The 23,348-nt window shown below is 40.8% G+C and overlaps 1 protein-coding gene across 6 annotated transcripts in view; it reads left to right on the top strand.

The window, feature by feature from the left end:
* The first annotated feature begins 3,726 nt into the window (after nt 1-3,726).
* Nucleotides 3,727-23,348, top strand: part of ASB9 (ankyrin repeat and SOCS box containing 9) — a 34,326-nt gene continuing 14,704 nt past the window's right edge. For 2 of the 6 annotated variants that reach the window (XM_001489813.5, XM_070256951.1), the window contains exons 1-3: nt 3,727-3,882; nt 7,002-7,241; nt 15,309-15,388. In XM_001489813.5, the coding sequence (XP_001489863.1) occupies nt 7,148-7,241; nt 15,309-15,388 (174 nt within the window). In that variant the 5' untranslated portion in view covers nt 3,727-3,882; nt 7,002-7,147. Of the gene's footprint in view, nt 3,883-5,893; nt 7,242-8,482; nt 8,665-15,308; nt 15,389-23,348 lie in introns of those variants that run through there. The other 4 variants (XM_070256950.1, XM_070256952.1, XM_005614003.3 and 1 more) reach the window with 3 other exon arrangements.

Here is a 23,348-nt window from a genome sequence, read left to right as displayed (position 1 = left end):
TACACATTGAAAGAATATTTTGAATATATTAGGTTAAATAAAATTCATTATTAAAATTAAGTCCACTTTTTTAACTTTTTTAATGTGACTGCAATATCATTTTAAATTACACACGTGGCTAGCATTTTATTTATGTTAGTACTGTTCTAGATCTTTTTCTGATTTTCATAACTTTGGAATATCAAATAAGTTAATCTTAATTAGTTAAGTATTTGGGAGGAAAAGGTTAAATTCTTATTTTACATAATATTCCAAAAACAAATCTTGTTTTTTAAAAAAATGTTAAAACATTTTAAATGATGCTGTAAAATACTAGAATAAAATGTTCATAAATGTACATGAAAGGGAAGGTCTATTCTAAGCATAATATCAAAGGCATAAACTTTCAAGGAAAATACTGGTAAATTAAAATACATATCAGAACGTTCAGGAATTGGAGGCTTTCTATCTTCCAAGTGCTCTCCTGAGTGCCGTTTTTGGTCAACCTGAATCTTGCTGAATGTCTGAGCTCTGTATTAAGCCCCAGGATGTCCTAGGATACTCAGTCCATCGTGGCCCCAAGGAACTTGAGACTCCTGCTGCTCCATCCACTTTCTGAAACTGCAGACCATGGATTTCACGAATCCTTTGTATGGACCTCCCAACTCTGGTAGGTGTGTACGTGGAGGGGGCACTCTAATCCTGAATTGAATCCCAAGAGACCACTCACCAGAAGCGATCTTCCGGTTCCAGAAGGATGTGGATGCAGAACAGGGCCAGATCCCTGCATCTTGAAGTTGTGATGTTCTATGATTTATGAATGTAGAGATTGGATACGACGTAGACTTTAAATTCCCTTCGAGCCCTACATTCCATCAAGCTAGAATCAGACCATCAGAGGAATCATCTGGTTTATGTGACATTATATTGCTTGCTTTTGGGGGTTCTTAGCACTAATATAGATTATTTCATTTTTCACAGGATGTGGGATATTTCATCCCCAAAATGGTGTAATTTTTTACAATTTCAATCATATTTGAAGTGCTCTAGGATAACTTCCCAATGAACTCATTCAACACATTTTTACTCAGCATCTATTAAGTGCCACACACTGTTTGAGGCCGTAAAAAAGATAGATGAGGTCCTTGCCCTTGAAAAGTTTATGTGTTAGTGGAGGCAATGGGAAATAAGCAACACATACATACATATCATCATGTCAGGAAGTGATAAGAAGAAAAATAAAGCAGATTAGGGTAAAGAGTGATAATGAGAGCTACTGTTTTAGGTGAGGTGATTAGGCAAGGTTCCTGGCAAGATGCCTGAATTTTAAAAGAACTGCTCATGCATGTATCTAATATTTATTCATTTTTACTGTTAAGGTTTTAGTGACTCTTTTCAGTGTATTTTCAGTACATCATGTTTATTTTGTTTGTTTCTTTGCCTGATTTAATGTAGCAATGCTATTATAAAAGTATTTTTGATTCCTGCTTTTCCCACAAACTATACTGTAATGATTTTCTGTTTCAAACCGTTTGAAACTATCCTTTTAAAATGGTTGTATTGTATTCCTTAGCTATTTCTGTATTGTTGGATACTTAATTTGTGATTTCTTGCTATTATAAATAACACTAGTGTGAACTTCATTTTTTGTACATTTTAAAATTTTTGAAGTATTTTTAGAAGATTTTCAGAAGTGATATTTACTGATTAAGAAAATTATTTAGAGCCAGCCTTGATGGCCTAGTGGTTAGGTTTGGTGCTCTCACTGCTTTGGTGGCCTGGGTTTGCTTCCCAGGCATGGAACCACACCACCCCTCTCTCAGTCACCATGATGTGGCAGTGGCTCACTTAGAAGAACTAGAACAACTTACAGTTAGGATATACAACCATGTACTGGGGCTTTGGGGAGGAAAAAAAAAAAGAGGAAGCTTGGCAACAGATGTTAGCTTAGGGCAAATCTTTCCCTACCAAAAAAAAGTCAACTTAAAAAAAAGAAAACTATTTAAAATAATAGTTTAAAAAATTTAAAAAATATATATACAATGAATCTTTTTTTCTTTTTTTTTTTTGGTGAGGAGGATTGGCCCTGAGCTAACATCTGTTGCCAATCTTCCTCTTTTTGCTTGAGGAAGATTGTCACTGAACTAACATCTGTGCCAATCTTCTTCTATTTTATATGTGGGACACCACCACAGCATGGCTTGATGAGTGGTGTATAGGTCCGTGCCTGGGATCCAAACCTGCAAACCCTGGGCCACCAAAGTGGAGCGCATGAACTTAACTACTATGCCACTGGGCCAGCCCGTACAATGAATCATTTTAAGGGAAACATTTTCATAACCAAACAAGTACCCAATATTACCTATCCATATACCATCTGTCTATATATAGAGACATCTAATCTACCTATCTATATACTATGTGTCTGTCTGTCTGTCTATCACCTATTTGTCTATCCATCATTTATCTGACTGCATCTGTCATCTGCCTTGACCCATTATTTAAAAAAAAAGCTTTCCTGTGTCACTTGAAGGTTTAAGCCTCAACTCTTTCAAAATCCCTTAAATTATTTAAAAGGTTGGGTATGTCATTCAACATCTCTAAGTTTTTTGTTCATATTTTATTAAGGAATTGTTTCTCCCAAAGTAATTCTTCTCCCTGATATGTCTAGTATTGCCATGTCAGACAAACCTGAGGTTTACAGATGATTCTTTTTTCAGTAACAATGCTCATTGCTGAAAAGATTTTATTCGCTTAACACAAAGAGAAGAGCTGACGCTTCAGAGACATTGCCTGAAGCTGTCATGGTGAGGGACGAACCGTTGAATAACCACAGCTCGTCAGGGGAGGGTGCTTTCTGCGCTGGAGGACCTCATATTTTCTCCCATTGCAAATCATCGCCAGGGGCTGCTCCTGCATGGACATTTGCATATGGAATATATCATCTCCTTCCCTTAGCAGAATCTGTACTAGGATGAATACCGGGTCATACTCAGAAGAGCAGCTTCCTATTTTAACATGAGTTTAACCCATAAAAGGTGTATACCAGGTTTTAATTTTCATTTATTAATTTTTCTTCCTTCACCATTGTTATATCTTGAAAATTTTCCCACTTATAGAAAAATTGCAAGAATAATACAATGAATATTTTTGTGTCCATTACCTCAATTCACCAACTGTTAGCATTTTGCCACATTTGCTTATGTGTGCTACATACGCTATGCATGCCACATTTGCTATGTATATGTGTATACATATGTACTCAGGCCTATATAATATATATGTATATATGTAAGCCCGTGTATAATTAATACATATATAAATATTTAAAAAAATGAACCATTTGTGAGTAAACTGTGGACATCACGATTCTTCACCAGGGCTAGGATAGGATGAGGTGAGTGAGGCAAAAAATTTAAGGGGGCAAAGAAAAACTCAGTCATCCAGATAAATATTTTAGTGCAATATTAAAAAATTCAATGTTAAGGAAAAAAGTCCACGATGACCAAAATCTCAAAAATTTTAATAAAGACAGGCTGTTGTTTGTTTGTTTTATGACACTGCATAATTGTGCAATGAGAACAGTGTTTCCACAGCCTGCGGTTCTGGGACATGTGGCTGTTGGGTTTATGAGGAATGACAATGGCTTGCAAATGGATCGGACAACGTGAGCTTGATAAATACTCATGTGTTTTGACTGTTGAACTTGCATTAACTTTTTCTATTTGGTGCAAACTGTTTACATAGGGATGTTCGTTACTGCCTTTGCATAATGCTCCCGTATGGCTCTGTGCTGAGCACTTCAGCATGCATCTCCTAAGAACGCAGAGGTTCGTATCTTCCTAACTGTGGTGCAGGATAACATGCAGAAAGTTTGACATTGATGCACTATGATTATCCCATGTAAGTCCATATTTAAGTTTCCACGATTGTGGCATTGATGTCTTTTATGTCTTGTCCCCCTCCCCCCAATCAGGATCCAATCAAGGGTCAAGCATCGTATTTAGTTATCAAGTCTCTTTATTCTCCTTTAACCTAGAAAGCCTCCCCCGCACTTTTGTCTTTCACACAACTGGCATTTTTGAAGAGTCCAGCCCCGTTGTTATGTAGACTCTCTCTCAATTTTGATTTGCCTGTCTGTTTCTTCAAGAATACTAGATTATGCCAGATTTTTAAAAGCACATGCTTGTTTGAATCTTATTGTACCGTTAGATGGAGTGGGAATGAATGACTGCTTTCTAAAGTAGCAACATCAGACAGCTTAGCATGCAGAGCCGGTTATGCGCGGACAGCCGAAACAGATAGGGATTTTGCAGAAACAGCAGACCATCCCAAATTATCAGAGGAGATGTGCACCTTTTAGGTTTTAAAGGTTTTGTGCTAGAAAAATTGCCAGCTGGAATGACAAGAAGCTTCAGCTCCTGAGCCAACTTTGATTGATTGGAGGTGGCTTTCAAGGCCCCCCAAGACCTTAGGAGGAGAGTCTCATAACTCATGAGTGATGTCAGCCAGGGACATCCAGGTGAGGGGCGGGGCAGAGGCGCTGGCTGGTGTTGAGACTGCACCTGATAAGGGATGATCATGGCATTACTGCTGCTGCAAGCCATAATTCTTTTTTCTAGCCTAACCTGGGCCAAGTTTCCTGAACGTGCAGACACACAGAGGACTGACTAGAAGTTGGGAAGATTGTTTTTCTCCTGTGGCTCGTTGTAAGCCAGCCTATTTCCGTATAATCACAGCTCATACACACGTAATTCAACTTTATCCTCATACAGATCCTTTAAAACACACGAACTCCTCTCGTAATGGTTTTCTAATTCCTGACTAGAATGTTGTTAAACAGTCCAAAAATATCAGTTCCCATCCTCCTATTCACAAGTGTTGATCCACATTATAAATATAATGAGAAGATTAAAAGCTGATTAAATCCCTCCCAGGTACTAAGGCAACAACCTGGACATCTTCGTCATTGTCATTTTGGACAATAAACCTAAATTTGAATAGGGAGAAACCTTATCTTCTTGGAATTTAACTAAAAATAAATAAAGAAGCTGTACTATGAAGATTTTACTCAGAAAGAATGGCGACGGTATCCAGCTTCCCCACTGCGTCCCTCTGTTGAACTCCTTGTCATCCAGTCTAGGTTGAGAGGAAATTTCTCCCTCTCTGCCGAATATGAGTTTTATCATTCTTCAAATCTGTCCTGATGGAGTGGTGGACGATGTATATATTTACGGCCTTCTCGGTTAAGTCTGCAAATAGAGCTAGAGGGCAATTTGGCAGTGTTTATCTCAATTTTAAGTGAAGAGCCTCTTTTTCAAGGTGAAATTTGTATTGAGATAGTTGTACATTCACGTGCAGTTGTAAGAAATAATACAGGGACGTCTCCTGTAGCTTTGCCAGTTTCCCCCAATGATCACTTTTTGCAAAACTGTAGTGCAGTATCACAACCAGGAAAGCGTCATTGATACAATGCACTGATCTCATTTGAATTCTCCAGTTTGACTTGTACTCACCTCTGTATGTTTTTAGTTCTATAGAGATTATCCCATGTGTATGAGCACACATTTGACCCAGCATTTCCACACTTAGGAATCTCTTCTCCAGAAATCTTTGCATATTTGCACAAAGCCATATGTACAAAAATACGGACTGCAGTATTTTTGTAGTAATAGAAGAAATGATAACATTCTGCCTCCATCATTAGGGGGAATGATGAAATCCTTTTAGCACACTATATAATGCTATGCAGTAGTGTATAAAGAAAGGGGCGTAGCTATAGATGCTGAAATGGAAAGATTGCCAAGACAAAGTAAGTGTAAAAAGCATAGAACAGGGGCTGGCCCAGTGGCATAGTGGTTAAGTTTGCACCCTCTGCTTTGGGGGCCTGGGATTCGTGGGTTTGGATCCTGGGTGCGGACCTACATACTGCTCATCAAGCCACGCTGTGGCAGCATCCCACATCCACATACAAAATAGAGGAAGATGGGCACAGAAGTTAGCTCAGGGCCAGTCTTCCTCAGCAAAAAGGGAAGGATTGGTGGCAGATGTTAGCTCAGGGCTAATCTTCCTAAAAAAAAAAAAAGATCTACAATCATTTCACAGCCAGACTATGCTTGAGACTAACTGAGAGCCCCCTGGAATGGGGAAGAAAACTCCCCTTCCCCCCTGTAAGAGAGGACCAGCAGGAGTCTGGGGGTGGCCATCAGCCTGAACTAGCACCCAGGGCTGTGGGGAAACTAGGTTTATCTGAAGGACACATGTACAAAACCCAAGGCGAAAACTTCACAAAGTAAAACTTTATATAATTAACAATTAGGAGAAAGACAGCAGGTCTCTTCCACGCCCCCATGCCACCCAGCAATCCATTTTTCCATTAGCAACCATTAATTATTTGGAAGTTAAAATATAATGTGTGGAGGAGGGGTGAAGTAGGACATTTAATGAAATCCCTGCAGTTGGAAGAAAATAGAACTTCTTTCCAAAGGTTCATTTTTCTAACATATAGACACATTTTCCCATAAGAAACTCCCAGAAAAATTGAAACCACATGTGCAGATAGCCAGGGCATGCTGTGCATGTTGCTGTGCAAGCAATTCAGCAGGGCTTCTGCAAAACCAGCTTTCTCAGCTCTTGGGTTCTGGGGCTTGTCTCAACAACAAGAAGCCCCAAATAACAAACGGATCCCAGCAGGGTGAACAACACTGCAGCAGGGGAGCTGTTTCCTTCACTCCTACCCTGTTCCCTTTGCTCTCCAAAAGTTACAAACTGTGAGTTTCCTTCCTGATAAACCTCAAGGCTTCCACACTGATTGGTCTCAGTTTTGGAAAGGACGTGACATCAGCAACTGTGCAGACTTGGGGCTGGAGGGCTGTTGTGGGGCTTTGGCCAGCCTCCAGCCAGCTAGGTGGAGCATGCGTGTGTGTGTGTGTGCGTGTGTGCGCGCCTGTCTGTGTGTGTGCTTGTCTGTCTGACCACAGGTAGTACTCAGATTACCCTGCCTGTTCTGTTCTCTGCTGCAGACGGCTGTTCTCCACCGTCTGACCAGGACGGTGCAGCTCAGCCAGCCACAGCCCTGGAATTTCCCAAGAGCGGGGAGAGCATGGAATTTGGACTTTTCTGAGCAACTGAAGTGGAGCGTGGAGCTTGCCCAGCCCAGGAGAGCACCATGGATGTCGAACCACGGGGCAGGAATGGCAGCAAGCCCCTGAGGCCAGGAGACCCTCCTGACACCAGGCTCCTTTCAAACCCATTGATGGGGGGTGAGTCAAGGGGATGTGGCGTCAGAGTGCTGGGGAGGTTGGTTAATGTGCTTAGGAGAGAAGAGAGAAGAGGGCTGGGCAATTTCAGTGGCTTCATGAGGTGTGTCCATGGGGCAGTTACTGGACAGATGTCCACGGCCTACTGGTATATTTCCTTTACATGGTTGTTCAAAAGTGTGTACACCTCTATCTGCAGAGTCCTATAGACCATACAAAGTCAATTATTGCTGGTTATTCTCCAGTAAAAACTTCAGCTTTCAGCTCCAAAGAATTATTCTTTGTGGATCAAATGTATCACTTACATTACATTGGAGGTTTAAGGGTTACTTATAAATAGGAATGTTTTTACTGCTAAAACATTCATCAAAAGGTCTTACGTATTTGGCATTTAGGTGGGGCTGGGTTAATAAATGATGTTCAAACATTGAGCGCTGATTGATTCAGTTTAAAAGGAGTCTTTTTTTTTTTTTAAACTTTGGGGACGTGTCTTACCAGTATGAGTCTCACCTGTCAGGTGGTGCCTTTGCTAATGTAGAGAGTCTCATGCCTCTGGGCAACTGTCATTTCCTGTGAGTATTCAGCAGGTGCCTGCTAACTGAAAGGATTCTGAAAAATGGGTATAGGCATTAGAGGAGAGATTATTATATTTAGCACCCAGGTAGGCTGCCTGTACCACTTGTCAATCAAAGGGTCAATAAGCAGGGACCCTGCAGTCAGCTAGACTTATTAATTTCCTACTGTACAGGTGCTGAAAGGGTAAAAAAACAGAAGAAATTAAAATACAAAATGCCTTCCCTCTGACTAATTGAGCACACAAGACTGCTCATTCTTTCGTTTCTCCGATTTTGCTGATGAAATGAGCAGGGCACTCAACAGTGAGTGGGATATGGATCCACAAAGGCAGGACTGGATTGATCAGACCTATTGAGCACAAACTTGGAGCAGTAGAAAGCAGAGTGGGTGGCACCAAAAATCACCTTTAAAAATTAATTTGATAAATACATTTTTGAAGCTGAAAACCAATCAATATGGGGAAGAATCAGTAATTTGGTTGACTCCCTCATGATTACTGTACAGATAAGTATTATGTTTGTTTTTATTTCCACGTGAGAAAATTGTGCCAGCCACTTTTCACTGTTGAGAGTTTCTAAAGGTCCTAATCCAGCCCTGGTTGGGGCAGAATGGGTGTGTGTGTGGGGCGTGGTGAGCAGGCATATATACACTCAAAGGTATGGTGCTTAGAAACTGAACACACTGTCACAGCTAGAATGTGGAGTGTCTTAGGAAGTCTAGTGAGAACGAGTTTGGAGAGATGGAACCTGATAATGAAGCTTCAAAAGCTAGGTGGAGTTTAGCCTTCATAAGGCAAGGAATTGGGAGCCATTGATGGTTCTGGAGCAGAGACCTGGCAATAATGAATACTGTAAGTAAATTAATCTGGTAGCCATAGTCAGGATGGATTGTGGTGGGATCACGGGAAATTCTCACACTAATCCATTGATTCTCAAACTTGTATATGCATTAGCATCACCTGGAGGGCTTGTTAAAATGCAAATAGTTGGGCCCCACCTCCAGAGTCTCTGATGCAGTAGTAGGTTGGGGTGAGGCCTGGGAATCTGAATTTACAACAAGCTCCCAGGTGATGCTGATGGTGCTGGTTGGGGACCACACTTTGAGAGCCACTGCACTAATCCCAAGCATGAAGCTTATATTTGGATTGAACTTGGAAATGACAGAGAAAGGGGAAATATGAGTGAGAATTTCAAAGGAAAGAGAACTCAGGCCATGTTGCTTGATTAAATGTTGGGGCTAGTGGAGAGAAGGCAGCCAAAATTGTAAAGTTTTCGATCCTAAATTAACGTCAGATAAGAGGGCTAGGAAAGAGAGTAGTTGGGAAGGGAGCTGGCTTGGGAGCAGAGTGAGGAAGGGAGGACAAAGACTTCTATTTTGATCATAAAAGTGCCGATGCCAAATGCACAGCATGAGGACATGGGACTGAGGCTGGGGAATGACTACAGGACAGGAATCAGAGACCGTAGAATGTTCTGCAGAGGGGCTGTGCTGAAATCCTGGGAAACGAGAAACTGTCTGATGGCCGAGAGCTAAGAGCCGAGGATGGAGCCCTGGGACAGGCCTCCAGTCGAGGCCATAGGACCAGTGAGTTGGACAGAGAAGCAGGAAGAGACTTGAATGCTGTAATTCCACAGGGACTCAGGGGAGAAAAGTTTTCAAAGAAGTGGAAGTTGCAAAGGTAGATGCCAGGACTCTGCTCTCCTACCTCCTCCTTCTCCTCTTCTGACTGGTGAACTCCTACTCACGTTCTGCACCCAGCCGAACCACTGCCCCCACAAAGTCCTCCCAGATTTTCTCCCTCTCCCTACCCAAGCGGCGTCTTTCTCTCCCTGCTTGGCATCAGTCCTGCTCCTTGGGCAGAACCTCGATTGTAGCTGGATTGCATTTGTTTATGCTCTTGAAGTCTTGACCTTGGTGAAGTGCGGAATGTGAAACACTCAGAATGCTGTTTCCAAATGACCATGCGGAGAAACTTAGCTCAGGTGAAGCATATCCCCTGGCCCAGGACCAGGACAGAGGGAAAATAGGGCCCAGGTATGGCTCGTCTTGGGGAACGTGGCTGCCCCCACCTCCACTTGCAGGCTTTTCTCTCTCTCCTTCTCTGGAGGAAGAGAGGAAAGGACATGAAGATGGCAGCCAACTCTTTATAAAGATTTGTTTAATGCCTGACTCCTCTGCCCCAGGAGCAGGAAAACAATGTCTTTTTTTTCTGAAAATACCTTGTTATGGGTTGAGTTGTGTTCCCCCAAAAGATATGTTGAAGCCCTAACCCCCAATACCTCAGAATGTGACCTTGCTTGGAAAGAGGATCGTTGCAGATGTAATTAGTTACGATGCGATCAGGGTGGGCCCTAATCCAATGACTGGTGTCCTTGTAAGACGAGGAGAGGAGACAGGGAGAATGCCATGTGATGACAGAGGCAGAGATTGGAGTGATGCATGTAATAAGCCAAGAAACAGCAAAATCGATGCCACCACCAGAAGCTGGAAGAGGCAAGGAAGGATTCTTCCCCAGAGCCTTTGGAGAGAGTGCGGCCCCAACACCTTCGTTTCAGACTTGTGGCCTTCAGAACGATGAGACAGTGAGTTTCTGTTGTTTTAAGCCACCCAGTTTGTGTACTTTGTTATGGCGCCCCTAGGAAACGAATTCAAATCTACTTATAGAAACCGTGGGAAATACATTGAAGGATAAACTAAACCACCCACAATCTTACTGAGCAGGTAACCACCATTCGCATTTTTAGTGTCTATCCTTCAGGTTTTTGCCTGCGGATTCACACCTGTAGAGAGATATCCTTCATCACAAAATTAAGCGCACCCTGTAGAGAATATTCACGTTTAAACAGAAGACAGGCAAGAACAGGTGTGGAAAGGAAATAATTTCATTCTCTTATGGTGGATTTTTAGATATTGGGGCGCTTTGGCAGGGCTGAATTTTCTGGGGGAAACCTGTCTGATCAGATGGAATGGGGATGGTGTGAGGTCCCTATGGAGAAGGCAGCCCAAGACAGAGAGAGACAGAGAGAGAAGAGGCTGGCTGATGGAACTAGAGAACAGATTGCAGTGGACAGGACCGACTTGCCCAAGAGTTGCCTCAGTGAGCCTTTCTATTTCCCTGTTTCTGACTGCAAGCCTCTGTTTCTCTTCCTCCTTTTTTTTGTTTGTCCTGCAATTCAACCAAGATCCACTATAGTTGTAAACACAGCACCCAGATCCTCTTCAGTGTTGGTGCGCACCACTGAACCTACCCTATCATGTCCCAAAGACTGGAGACAAGTGCTCCTGCCCTCTCAGAGCGACTCGACCTCTCCTTTTCCCTCCCTTGACCTTGCAAAATGTTTTCCAGGATGGATAGATCTATGCTACTGCTCAGCATTCACTGGAGGCTCTCAGAGCTTCGTTAATAGCTCTTTTCAGAATGGACCAATTAGTGCATTTAAAATATCTTCTGAAATAATGGAAATTTTAAAAATCATTCCAGAAATTGCAATAAAAATGAAATGGCAGCCTTCCTAATGTACTGCAGCGTTTCACAGAGACTCAATTTAAAAGAAAGGTAAGTTTAATGGCACTAATTGGAGAACTTGTGGAGCAGTTTCATTAGAAGAGCTCCCTGCCCCATTTTAACCATGAGCTACACTACTGTATCTGTGGCATTGCTGGTGACTCCATTTGGGATGTATTTTTTGGCAGTAAAACCAATAGAGCCTGGCTGAACAAATGTTGGGGAAGAATCCTTAATGTATACCAAGGGCTTGGATGATGTGTTGTATACAGATAATGGCCCTTGAGTTTCAAAGACTTTTTGGGGTCACTGGAAAAGGAGATTGTGACCTTGAGTCTCCCCTTCATCCACAGTCTTCTACTGTGAGCATTTCCATGTTATGGAAGGAATAGTCCCCTTTTCCTGCTTATTTGGCTGTCTCTAGTTAGCAGGAAGGCAGGCAAAGCTGCTTCTGGGTTTAATTGCACATGTGTTGAGCCTGTAGCTTATTGCCTGCTTGGAGTGTGGGCTCTGGAAAACCCTGGAGAAACATCTCCCTGATCCTCCCAGGAGGGATCACTCGAGGTGCACTTTTCAGCTCTCTCTTCAGTGTTTTCAAGAGCTAAAGAGTGTGTGTGAACTAATCCATGTTGCAAATTATGGTGTTTGCTAAACTGTGTGTGTGTGTATATCTCCATGCTATCAGTGCTAGAAAAATATGAACCTACCTGTTGTCACAATTTTAAGTTTTTACATAATCACTCAATTGTTCAGAGGCATGCTGAGGCTAAAGTCCTTGTATCAATTTGAGATGAATTTTGGCTTTACAAGAACCCAAGTTTTTCTTCTAAGCAGGAGTAGGGGCACTCTGATAGGCTTGCCAAACCCTAGTCTGAAATGACTTTAAATGAAAAAGGGAAGCATCATGCACTGCTGATGGGAATATAAAGTAGTATAGCTGCTTTGGAAACTAGTCTGGCAGTTCCACAAAAGGCTGAACATTGGGTTCCCATATCATACAGCAATTCCACTCCTAGGTGTACATCCAAGAGAATTGAAAACATACATCCTCTCAAAAATTTGTACGTGGATGTTTGTAGCAGCATTATTAATATTAACCAAGAAGTGCTAACAACACAAATGTCCATCAACCGATGAATGAATAAATAAAATGCAGTCTATCTATACGTTGGATATTATTTGGCTATAAAAAGGGATGAAATACTGATACATACTATAAGGTGGATGAACCTTCAAACATGATGCTCAGTGAAAGAAACCAGTCACAAAGGACCACATATCGTATGATTCCATTTATATGAAATGTCCAGAATAGGCAAATCCATAGAAACATAAAGTAGATCAATGGTTGCCAGGGACAGGGGGAAGTGGAAATGGGGAGTGGCTGCTAATGGACAAGGGGTTTCTTTTTGGGATGATGAAAATGTTCTAAAATTGATTGTGGTGATGGTCGCACAACTCTTTGAATTTACTGAAAACCATTGAATTGGAGGCCGGCCCCATGGCCGAGTGGTTAAGTTTGTGCACTCTGCTTCAGCAGCCCAGGGTTTCTCTGGTTCGGATTCTGGGCGCGGACATGGCACTGCTCATTAGGCCATGCTGAGGTGGCATCCCACGCTACGACTAGAAGGACCCACAACTAAAATATACAAATATGTACTGAGGGGATGTGTGGAGAAAAAGCAGAAAAAAAAAAAGATTGGCAACAGTTGTTAGCTCAGGTGCCAATCCTAAAAAAAATAAAACCATTGACTTGTACACTTTAAATGAGTGAATTGTATAGTATGTGAATTATAACTCAATAAAGCTGTTAGAAAGACAGATAAAGATTGTCAGCGCCCAATACCTATGTACCAGGACAACACCCTGTGTTTCTCAAAGACACAGGCAGTCTCTGCACTGTAAATACATTCTAAAGCAGGGGTACCAAACCTCAGGTAGCATTTTTTTCCTCTTTGAGAAGTACATAATTCTTTATTTATCCTAAATAGAAGGAGTGACGGTTCCATGATGAATGAATATAAAGTAAAGCCCATTTTTGTCTATACTTGAGAATATAATTGTATTGTTTTTATGAAATCTGAACAGAGTTACAATTTAGGACACCAATTACCTGCCTGGACTGTTTAGGCTGTCAACTCGAATTATCTGAGGTAGCTTTAAGAAAGGCAGCTATATTTTTTAGCAGCTGAGCACTTGGAAGGAAAAATGGATTAATCATTCACACACATGGTGATCCATTAGGGTACATTTGCAAATCTATTTAAAACTGATTTTTAAAACCTTTCTCAATTTTTGGCTCTTTCTTCTCACTCAAGATTTTGTGTGGATGGTATCTTGCATTAGCAGCAACAGGATAGAATTAGTCGTCCTTTTAATTCTAATTGGGAGAGAAATCTTTCTATATCTACAGTCTGGATTGTAGGCTCCAAGCCCTAGAAGCAGCAATATTTTTCCTGAGAGAATTAGCAACCTCAGAGAATGCTATGAGGATGCTAGGTTCCTACTGAGCTTAAGGTTTTGGAGGTAGGAAAAGCCATTTTGCTTAATGTGCCTCAAGCACCTTAGTGACCCCAGAAGGAAAGCATTGGATGGGCAGTGTGTAAGGAAAGCATTGGATGGGCAGTGTGTAGGCAGGCTCATTCAACTTCCTTTTACCTATTAAATGCTTCATGATTCCATCTGGAAGGATGGTAATTTGCTCACTGGGAAAGATTTTCCAGGGCATTGATAGCTCCAGGTAGCAGGCAGACCTCAGCCAGCATGTGTTAAGTACAAAGGTTTCCAGCCTCCTCCTTTCTGGCCTTTCGGTTTGCAAGTCATTAGTAACCACCCTGGTTCTCCAGGTCTTCTCAGCTCTTAGGAGATACCAGTCCCTTTACAAGGCGTGACTGGTATCAGACCATTCTGCCTTGTTTGTATGTGGCGTGTTTACTCAGGCAGGCATAGGTGGAGCTGAAGCAAGCTCAGACGAGCCTCCTCACACTCTGACTTCCTGCCTTTGTTTGTTCTGGAAATCAAACGCAGCTTGAGATGAGAAAAATTCAGGTCTATGCCTCATTCAGGTTACATCCACACTCAATTGGAAAGAGAGAGAAAAACATTTAATGTTTTGGGATAGGGTTTACAGGCCTCCTTTCTAAGAATGTGTATTCTTTCCATATGGTTGTAGAATAAATTTGCTACTTTAAATAGCAGTAATTACGGGGTGGAATCAAGACTCTCTGCTTAGTGTTAGGACAGGATAATAATAGTAGCTAATAGTATTGAGCCATGGGGAAGTATATTGCTGTCCTTGCTTTACAGAGAAGGAAACTGAAGCTCAGAGCCTGTGCAGGGACCCACAGTTCAGAAGAAGCCAAGTGGGTCTGAATTCAGAGCTTTCTCTTAACCACATTGGCATGCTGCCATTGGAGGTAAATAATGTCCCTGTTGCAAGGTCAGACTGGATTCTGATTTGTGCTTGATATTGGGACAAGAGGTAATCCATAAATAGATATGGTTCTGTTTAGATTTTATTCCAGACCTAATGGTGTATGTAATTACGGGATTACTACTATTAGTATACGGCACTGTTTGCTGAGATGCCAAAGTTTGTATTTCATGCAGGCAAGTAGATTGGCAACCACAGCTTAACACACTAATGCTGGTGATTAGTGAAGCTCTCACTTAACTAAATAGACTGTTTGCCTTTGAAACCAGTGTGGAAGCAGAAGTACAGTACTTTGTCATTCCAGTCCACCTCTTTTGTCCTCAGTTTGGACGTTGACTGTAGTTCTTTCTTTAGCTATCTAGACATTTCAAATAATCTATGTACAAGAAACCTCAATAGAGAGGAGAAATGCCGAAGTCCTGTTGGGAGTTTTGGTTGATTGACTCCAATGTCTCTGTGCAGTAAGACCCATTAGGCTCTTATTGACGGGCAGGGATGAGTTTCCGGGTCTAAAGTGCATTAGTAGGCTGTAACCCATTTCTCCCTTTCCATACAGATGTTGTGTCTGATTGGTCTCCTGTGCATGAAGCTGCGATTCACGGACGTCTGCTCTCTCTGAGGAACCTCATCAGCCAGGTAGTAGCTTTTTGGAAAAAAAGAGGCCGGACCAGTGGTGTAGTGGTTAAGTTCACACGCTCCACTTCAGTGGCCCGGAGTTCACGGTCCCGGACCCTGGGCCTGGACCTGTGCACTGCTCATCAAGCCACACTGTGGCAGCATCCCATATACAAAATAGAGGAAGGATGGGCACAGGTCTTAGCTCAGGGCTAATCTTCCTGAGCAAAAAGAGGAAGATTGGCAACAGATGTTAGGTCTGGGCCAATCTTTGTCACCAAAAAAAAAAAAGTAAAAATAAAAGATAAATATTAAGCATATCCAATTGCTCATTACACTGGAAAAAAAATCATAGTCTAATATTAAGATATAAATTTCTTCTTCAGCAAAATGGGGTGAATCTCATCCTATGTAACTATTCCTTTATTTGGAAGCTGGCATAACACTAGAGGTTAGTATAATTCTATGCACATAGTAGGTACTACAATAAATATCTCTGGAGTGAATAATGAGCAAATTAGTACATTCAAGTTGCCTTCATTTTATTCAATAGACTATGTTCTTAAAAATTATCATGTAAAACAATGTTTTTCAACTTGGGCAGTTTTACCCCTTAGGGGATGTTTGACAATGTCTGGAGACATTTTTGGTTGTCACAACTGGGAGCAGGAGTGGGGGTGGGTGGGTGGTGGCGATACTGGCATCTAGTAGATAGAGAGCAAGGATGTTACTAAACATCCTACATTACACAGGACAGCTCTCCATATTAAAAAATTATCCATCCCAAAATGTCAGTAGTGCTGAGGCTGAAAACCGCTGATGTAAAATAAATGCTTGAAAATGTCTTTTTTAACATGTAATCTTATAATTTCAAAGACGTTTTCAGTTCTTTTGAATCTCTAGTTGATAGTGGCTCTGCCCAGCTTGATATTAGTTGCTCTGCTCCTCAGGTATAATTTCAAGTACACATTAATTTGAGTTTTGCCAGTTTGAAATTATTGGGAACTTAAGCAAAGGCACTTTTGAGAAAGCAGTTTAAATCACCATTCAAAATTCTAATAAAGTTTTTGTCCAAAATATTCTGTTCTCTGAAAAGACTATAGATCTTTTAAGTTAGGAGCTCTTGGCCCTTTCTGTACCATGGAGCCCTTTGGCAATCTGGCAAAGTCTGTGGACCCCTTCTCAGACCAATGTTTTAAATGCATAAAACACAAAATAGAGGAAACCTATCAAAATATTAAAACACAAATGTGTGACATAGTAATATATGGACTTCTTTATTCATGCATTAAATAAGAATATTTAGTGGTGATTCTAATGACTACCATGATTTCTGAGTAGGATGGACATATACTTTGAGATATTTTAGATATCTGCTACCATTTTAATGCAATAAAAAATATCTGTGATTCCTCTCCATGATAGTCCTATATACTGCTATTACTACTGTGGTTTGTTGTTTACAACATAATTGAAGGACATGATACATTTCAGGTGGTGGATAGTGAAAGTGAAAGTGTTTTTTAAAAAAATTCCAATTCCATGGATCTATCTAGACTAAGAAATCTTCCTATAAGAAAACAATTTCTAAAGAAAAATTTCAGACTTCCCTAAGCCACTACCTTAAGCTGTTTTTGGGTAGCAGCAGCCTATTATAAATAGAAATATAGATAGCAACAGATAACTCTAGCTAAAAGAAATTAAGCTGCTTCTCAGATAAAATGAAATAGTTACCTTATTTTGATAGGATGAAAAATGATCATTGCAGTTTTTATATATGACTTATTAAATTAGACTGATATTCATTTATATTCGGTATTTATATGTTTACTCAACAGAAACCATGTCTTTATCTAAGCTCTATCACATTATTTGAGCAAGTCATTTTCTTGGGACCTCAATTTCTGCCTTCATAAAATGAGCATTCCAGTAACCTGCTTGTATTAGTCAGATCTTGCTGTGTAATAAACCAGCCCAAACTCAATGGCATAGTACAATAAACATTCATTTCTTGCTAATGAGCCTTTGGGTCAACTGATCTAGGCTGGGCTTAGCTCCAAGCTGTGGGTTGGGTGCAGCTCTGCTGCACGTCTCCCATTCTTATTTGACCAGTGGCTGCCTGAGGAATTTTCTTCTCATGGCGAAAAGCGGGGCAAGCCCAACTTGCAAGAGTATTTCCAATCTGCTTATGTCACACATGCTAACGTGCCATTGGTCAAAGCAAGTCAGATGCCCAAGTCCAAAGTCAAGGATCAAAGAAGCACATTTTGTCAACTATGACGTCATGGCAAAGGTGTGAATGTATTACACTGCAATAGGAAAGTAAAGAATTGACACCAAACATTCAATCTATTATATTTTCTTTTATGGATTTGAGAGAATTAACTGAGGTGACATTATGTAAATTACCTATTCTAGTTACTGTCCTCACAAATGGCATCTATTTTCTTATCACAATCTACATAGCACTTCAGATAATCAAAGAATACTGAAAAACATTGTTGCTAAACTAAACAAACATATTTTAGTAAGGGGAATAAGACCAAACATTCAAGAAAAAAAATTATAAAAAATAATTCTCATTTGGTCCAAGAAGGGAGAAACTGAATCTGTAACTAATTCTTTACCATGGCTTCACAGTAAAATAATCTGGGATATTTTTTAAAAATAACAATGCATGGGCCTCCCTCCGGATGTTCTGATTTAGCCTAGGGCAGGCTTCATGCATTCGAATTTTTTTAGAGCTCTTGTAGAACCACTATGTTGAGGGATTTTAAAAAGGCTCTTTTGACAGTGGAGAAGAGAGAGGGAAAGGCATTTGAAATGAAAGAAATGGTATAGGGAAAGGAACAAAAAGACTGATAAATTGGATTTCAATAAAATTAAGAACATCTTCATCAAAACGCATTATTTTAAAGGTGAAGAGGCAAGCCACAGATGAGAAAATATTTGCAGTATATGTATCTGACAAAGAACTCATATTCCTAGTCTAAAATCAATACGAAAAAGACAGACAACCCAACAGAAAAATGAGCAAGAGGCTTGGCCTGGAACTTCATAAAATATGGTCTCCAAATGTTTGGTGAATGTGTCAAACTGTGTTTATTAGTAATTGAGGTAATTCAAATTACAAATAAGAGATTATGTCACCAGTTCCTCCCACGAGAAGGGTTAAATTTGAAAAGATAGATAATATCAAGTGTTGGCAAAAATGCAGAGCAAATGGAACTCTCATACATTGTTAGTGGGAGTACAAATTTCTACAACCCACTTTAGGAAATTGTTAAGGAATATCTACTAAAGCTAAAAATATCCCTACCCTACAACCCAGCAATTCCATTTCTATGTTTATATGCAATAGATAGGTATACATGTGTTTGTCAAAAGACACATACAGGTATATTCATAGCAGCCTTATTCATAACAGCAAAAAAACCCCAAACCCTTGAAAGCAATGTAAATGTCCATCAAAAGTAAGATGGATAGATATATTTTGATATATTACTCAATGGAACTCTATGCAGCAATGAAAATGGATGAATGAATGAGTCTGAAAAACATAATGTTGAATGAAAGTAGCCAAGCACACACACAAAATACAAACTTCATAGTTCAATTAATATAATGTTCAAACCAGGGAAAACTAATCTATGGTGTTAGAAGTCAGTATCGGGGATGCCTTTGTGGATGAGAGGTGGGTAGTAATTTGGGTAGGACATATGCGAGCTTCTGGCAATTTTTTTTTCTTGACCTATATAGTGGTAACAGATGTATTTTTTTTGTCATAATTCACTGAGGTTTACACTTAGAATTTATGAACTTTTCCTTATATCTGTTGCAGTTCAATAATAATTTATTTAAAAAAAACAATAGCAGTTTGTTAGGTCAGCATAAAGCAATTAAGGTACCACTTGACCATAGTGTGACCTTGATTTAGTGGCTCTCAATCTAGACTGTACATTAGCATCCCCTTTGGCTGGGGTCGGGGGGGTTCTTGAAAATACTGATGCCTGAACTGAACCACTTTTGATTGTGTTGTAATTGCTGTGGGATGCAGCCTGGGTATCAGAACTTTTTTTTTAACTCCCCAGGTGATTCCAGTGCACAGCCAAGCCTGAGAACCTTCCCAATAAGGTCTCACTGCATGCAAGTGGTGAGGACTCTTTTCAGCTCCTTGAGTAAAACTCCTTATCCTGTCCCCTGCAGTCCTTAAAGAGCTAAGTCACTATCAGGGCTGAAACTAGGAAAGATCTTGGCATTCTGAAACTTCAGCTTTTTAGGATGTGACAGCTAATTGAAGGCTGAGTGATAAAGACTAGGAAGAAATCTCAGATAATAACTGCCTAGAAGTTACTGAGGGCTAAGCATTTTGCATACATCAGTTTTCAGTCCTCATGACAGCCTTGTAGGGTAGGTACAATTGTCCCCATTTTACAGATGAGGAAACTGAGGCTTAGGGAGATAAATCACTGGCCCAAGGTCACACTGCTTGTTAAGTGATGGTGCCAGCATTTGAACTTGGGAATCACTCTACTAACCTCTCTCTGAGGTCTCAGTCCTAGGTAGGAAACAAGATAGTGGTGCCATTCAGAGAATTAGGGCTGGCAAGACAGGGAGCTCTTTTCAGGGAGAGTTTGGTTGGCAGAGGCTGAATTTATGTTGTTAGCTGGTCTCTAGGTGGTTCTGTTTTAGCAGGGAATTAGAAACATGTACCAGGGGTGGAGCTTTAGATTTGAAAGTAACTTCAAACACACACACACACACACACACACACACACACACACACACAGTATGTAGAGAGGATTGAGAGAAAAGAAAAGGATTTGAGGGCAAATGCTTGAGGAAATGCCTGCATTGGGAGATGTAAGGAGGAAAAGGACAGAGTCTGTGAAAGAGACAAACAAAAGTCAATCAGAGGTAGGAGATAATTCCAAGTAGAGCTCTGTTTGAGAAGCCAGAGGTGAGGTTTCATGAGGTCAGGATGAATATGTAGCAAATTCAGAAGTGGAAGGAGGTGGAGGACAGAGCAATGTATATTAGATTCGATAAGGAGGAAGTCCCTGGTGGTCTTTAAAAGCAGTTTCAGCAGGATTGTGTTGGTGGAAGAGGAAAGAAGGGGTAAAAGTAGAGACAATGGGGATCAACTATTTTTGCAAAAAAGGGGGGCAGCAGTGAAGGGAAGAGGGCATTGGATGGTAGCTTGGCAGAGGGTCAGGATTGAGGGATGGAAAGACTTTGAAAGGAAAAGGAAAGTGTACCTGTAGAGGGACGGCTAGGGGTCGCATGTGAAAACCCGGATGAAGGAAAGTCATGGGGGTAGCAGAGGGACATGGTGAGGCCATGGGCTGTTGGGCTGAGCTCATATATTTCTTCCTCAAAGAAAGGAGCAGTGGAAGAAAAGAAGACTGGAGAAATGCAGAGAGATTTTAGGAGTGGGGAGAAGGAATGTAGGAAGCTCACATCAAATGGCTTTGATCTCCTTGGTAAAGTAAGAAGGGAATGATGTGTTGTGATGAATGTGAGATGGGCGTTCATGGTCTTCCTTTCTGCTGAGTGTAGATAAGGAAGTGGTAACTGTGGACAGGACAAAGGAAAAAGCCTAACCTTCTTGTACTCAGTTGGTATAGCCTGGGTGGGCATTTGATTTTGGGCTGGGACAGAAAGTTGTCAGGTATTGAGCGCTCTGTCACCCACGAGTGCCCTGATATTGCGCAGCTCCAAGAACCCACCAAAAAAAGCTTCTGACTGTAGCTTGAGATTAGGGAACAATTGATAATAGAAAAATTAAGGATAAACCATTCAGTCCAATTTTTTTTTTTTACTGAGAACCCACTGTAGACTGGATCCTCTGTGAAGTAATGGGTTGAAAATTACCTTACAATAGTATGTAATTTAGACAAATAATTCAGACAAATCACCACAGTTCATTTAAAGTAGAACTGTGGCTCGATGATGAATTGAAAATACAGTCCTAAGTTTGCAAAGGGAATCTGAATTTAAAGGAGTTTCTTTGTAATGTGATTATGTAATGCGTCGTGAAAACTTTTTGTGTTGTGAATAATTTCTTTTGTGCATCTTCACTTACCTGGATTTATGTGTAAACACCTAAACGATGGTTTAGAAATGGCAGTCGTTGCTTGAGGAGTACATTTATAATAACAGAATACCTAGTAAATAATTCCTTTAAAGGACAGTCTTCTTTTACCTCATGATCTGTCGCACAAAGAAAAGTGCAGTTAACATTTTGCTGTGAATTCTTGTGTATTCTAGCAGTGTGAGTGGGAGAGATTGGATAAATATAGAGCGTTGAGAGGGAAAAGAAGGGTTTGAGAACAAATCTTTGAGGGGATGCCTCCAGTAAAATAATAATGACAATAGTAAAATAAATAGCAGGTGCCACACTGTAAAGTTCATGGGCAGTACTTGTGAAGGTATAAGCTTGTATAAATGCAATAACTCAAATTCTTCTGAAGTCAGGGGTCAGTAAGCATTTATTGAGCATTCATTGGGTACAGATGGGATTTGAGCTTATGAAGGAAGGGAGGATACGGTCCCTTCCCTCCCTGTGAACAGCACAGCTGAGATGGAAAAATACTGTAAATGATATTGGAATTTCTCATTTACAATCAGGTTATTTCGAGTCTCCCAGAACCCCTTCCCAGCGCCCCTCCCAAGGCTCTGGATTTGAGATCCTGTAGACTGAGGTGCATGCCCAGAATGACTGAATATCTCAAAATGTGTGAGCTTACCAATCAGAGGGTAAAAGCCAAGAGGACAGGATGATTAGAGGCTGACTTGTGAATGCCCACAAAAGTAGAAGGATGTGTATTAGGAATGATGGTGACTGAGGCAATTTATTAGAATGATTTTAGGCAAATTTTACCTATTCTGAGAAGAAAAGGTACAATATATTACCTAGTCATTAATTAAACTAACCATGCTTTTAATTGACGTGCCCCAACAAAAAGAACTTTTATTGCACCCAGTTTCCCCTGTTAGGAATAATGTGGATCAGGGGGTCAGTGTCTGTGGAGCGTCTCCTGGAGTTCTTTTGATGTTCTGCTCGGCTTGGGCTCATGATCCATCTCCTGGAGAGCACATTTTCCCAGAGGTTGATAAACCCCAAGGCCTTTCAGATGCTTTTTTGCTCTTTAGACCTAGAACACCTAGAATGAGAATGTAATTGCCCCTCTGCCTTGGGACTTTCTGCCTCTTTGTGGAGGATCCCCTAATGCTTTGGCCCCATATTAATCATCTCTTGCTGTGTAACAAATTATCCCCAAACTTAGCAGCTTAATGTAACAAATATGTGTTGGCTCACAGTGTCTGTGGGTCAAGAATTTAGACACAATTTAACTGGATCAGAGACTCTTATGAATCTGCAATCAAGGTGTGGGCTGGAGCTGCAGGCATTTTAAGACTTGGCTAAGGGTTGACCTGAGTCCAAACTCACATTGCTGTTGGCAAGATTCAGTTCCTCCTGGGTTGTTGGACTGAGGGCCTAAGTTCCTGGCTAGCTGTCGGCTAGACTAGCTAGGACTGGTAGACTGCCCTCAGTTCCTTATCATGGACCTTGTCAGAACAAGTAAGCCAGCAAGTGAGAGGACAAGAGATTGAGAGCAAGATGAAAGTCAGTCTTGAGTGTATATACCTAAGAGTCAAATTGCTGGCTTGTAGGTGTGTATATCATCAGCTCTAATAGATACTGACAAACTGTATTCCTGAATGGTTGTTTCATGTTACATTCCCACCAGCAGTATGAAAGTTCCTTATTTTTGTTTTCTTACATCATTGTCAACACCTTAGTGTACTGTCACATTTTGAGCCAGGTTAAGTTTTTTGATGTTGTTGTTGAGGAAGGTTAGCCCTGAGCTAACATCTGTTGCCAATCGTCCTCTTTTTTCGCTTGAGGAAGATTGTTCCTGAGCTAACATCCATGCCAGTCTTCCTCTATTTTATATGTGGGTTGCTGCCACAGCAT

The sequence above is a fragment of the Equus caballus genome, chromosome X (genome assembly GCF_041296265.1).
Source record: "Equus caballus isolate H_3958 breed thoroughbred chromosome X, TB-T2T, whole genome shotgun sequence".
NCBI lineage: Eukaryota > Metazoa > Chordata > Mammalia > Perissodactyla > Equidae > Equus > Equus caballus.
The sequence above is the reverse complement of the archived record's forward strand: the minus strand, read 5'-3'. Positions and strand labels throughout refer to the sequence as shown.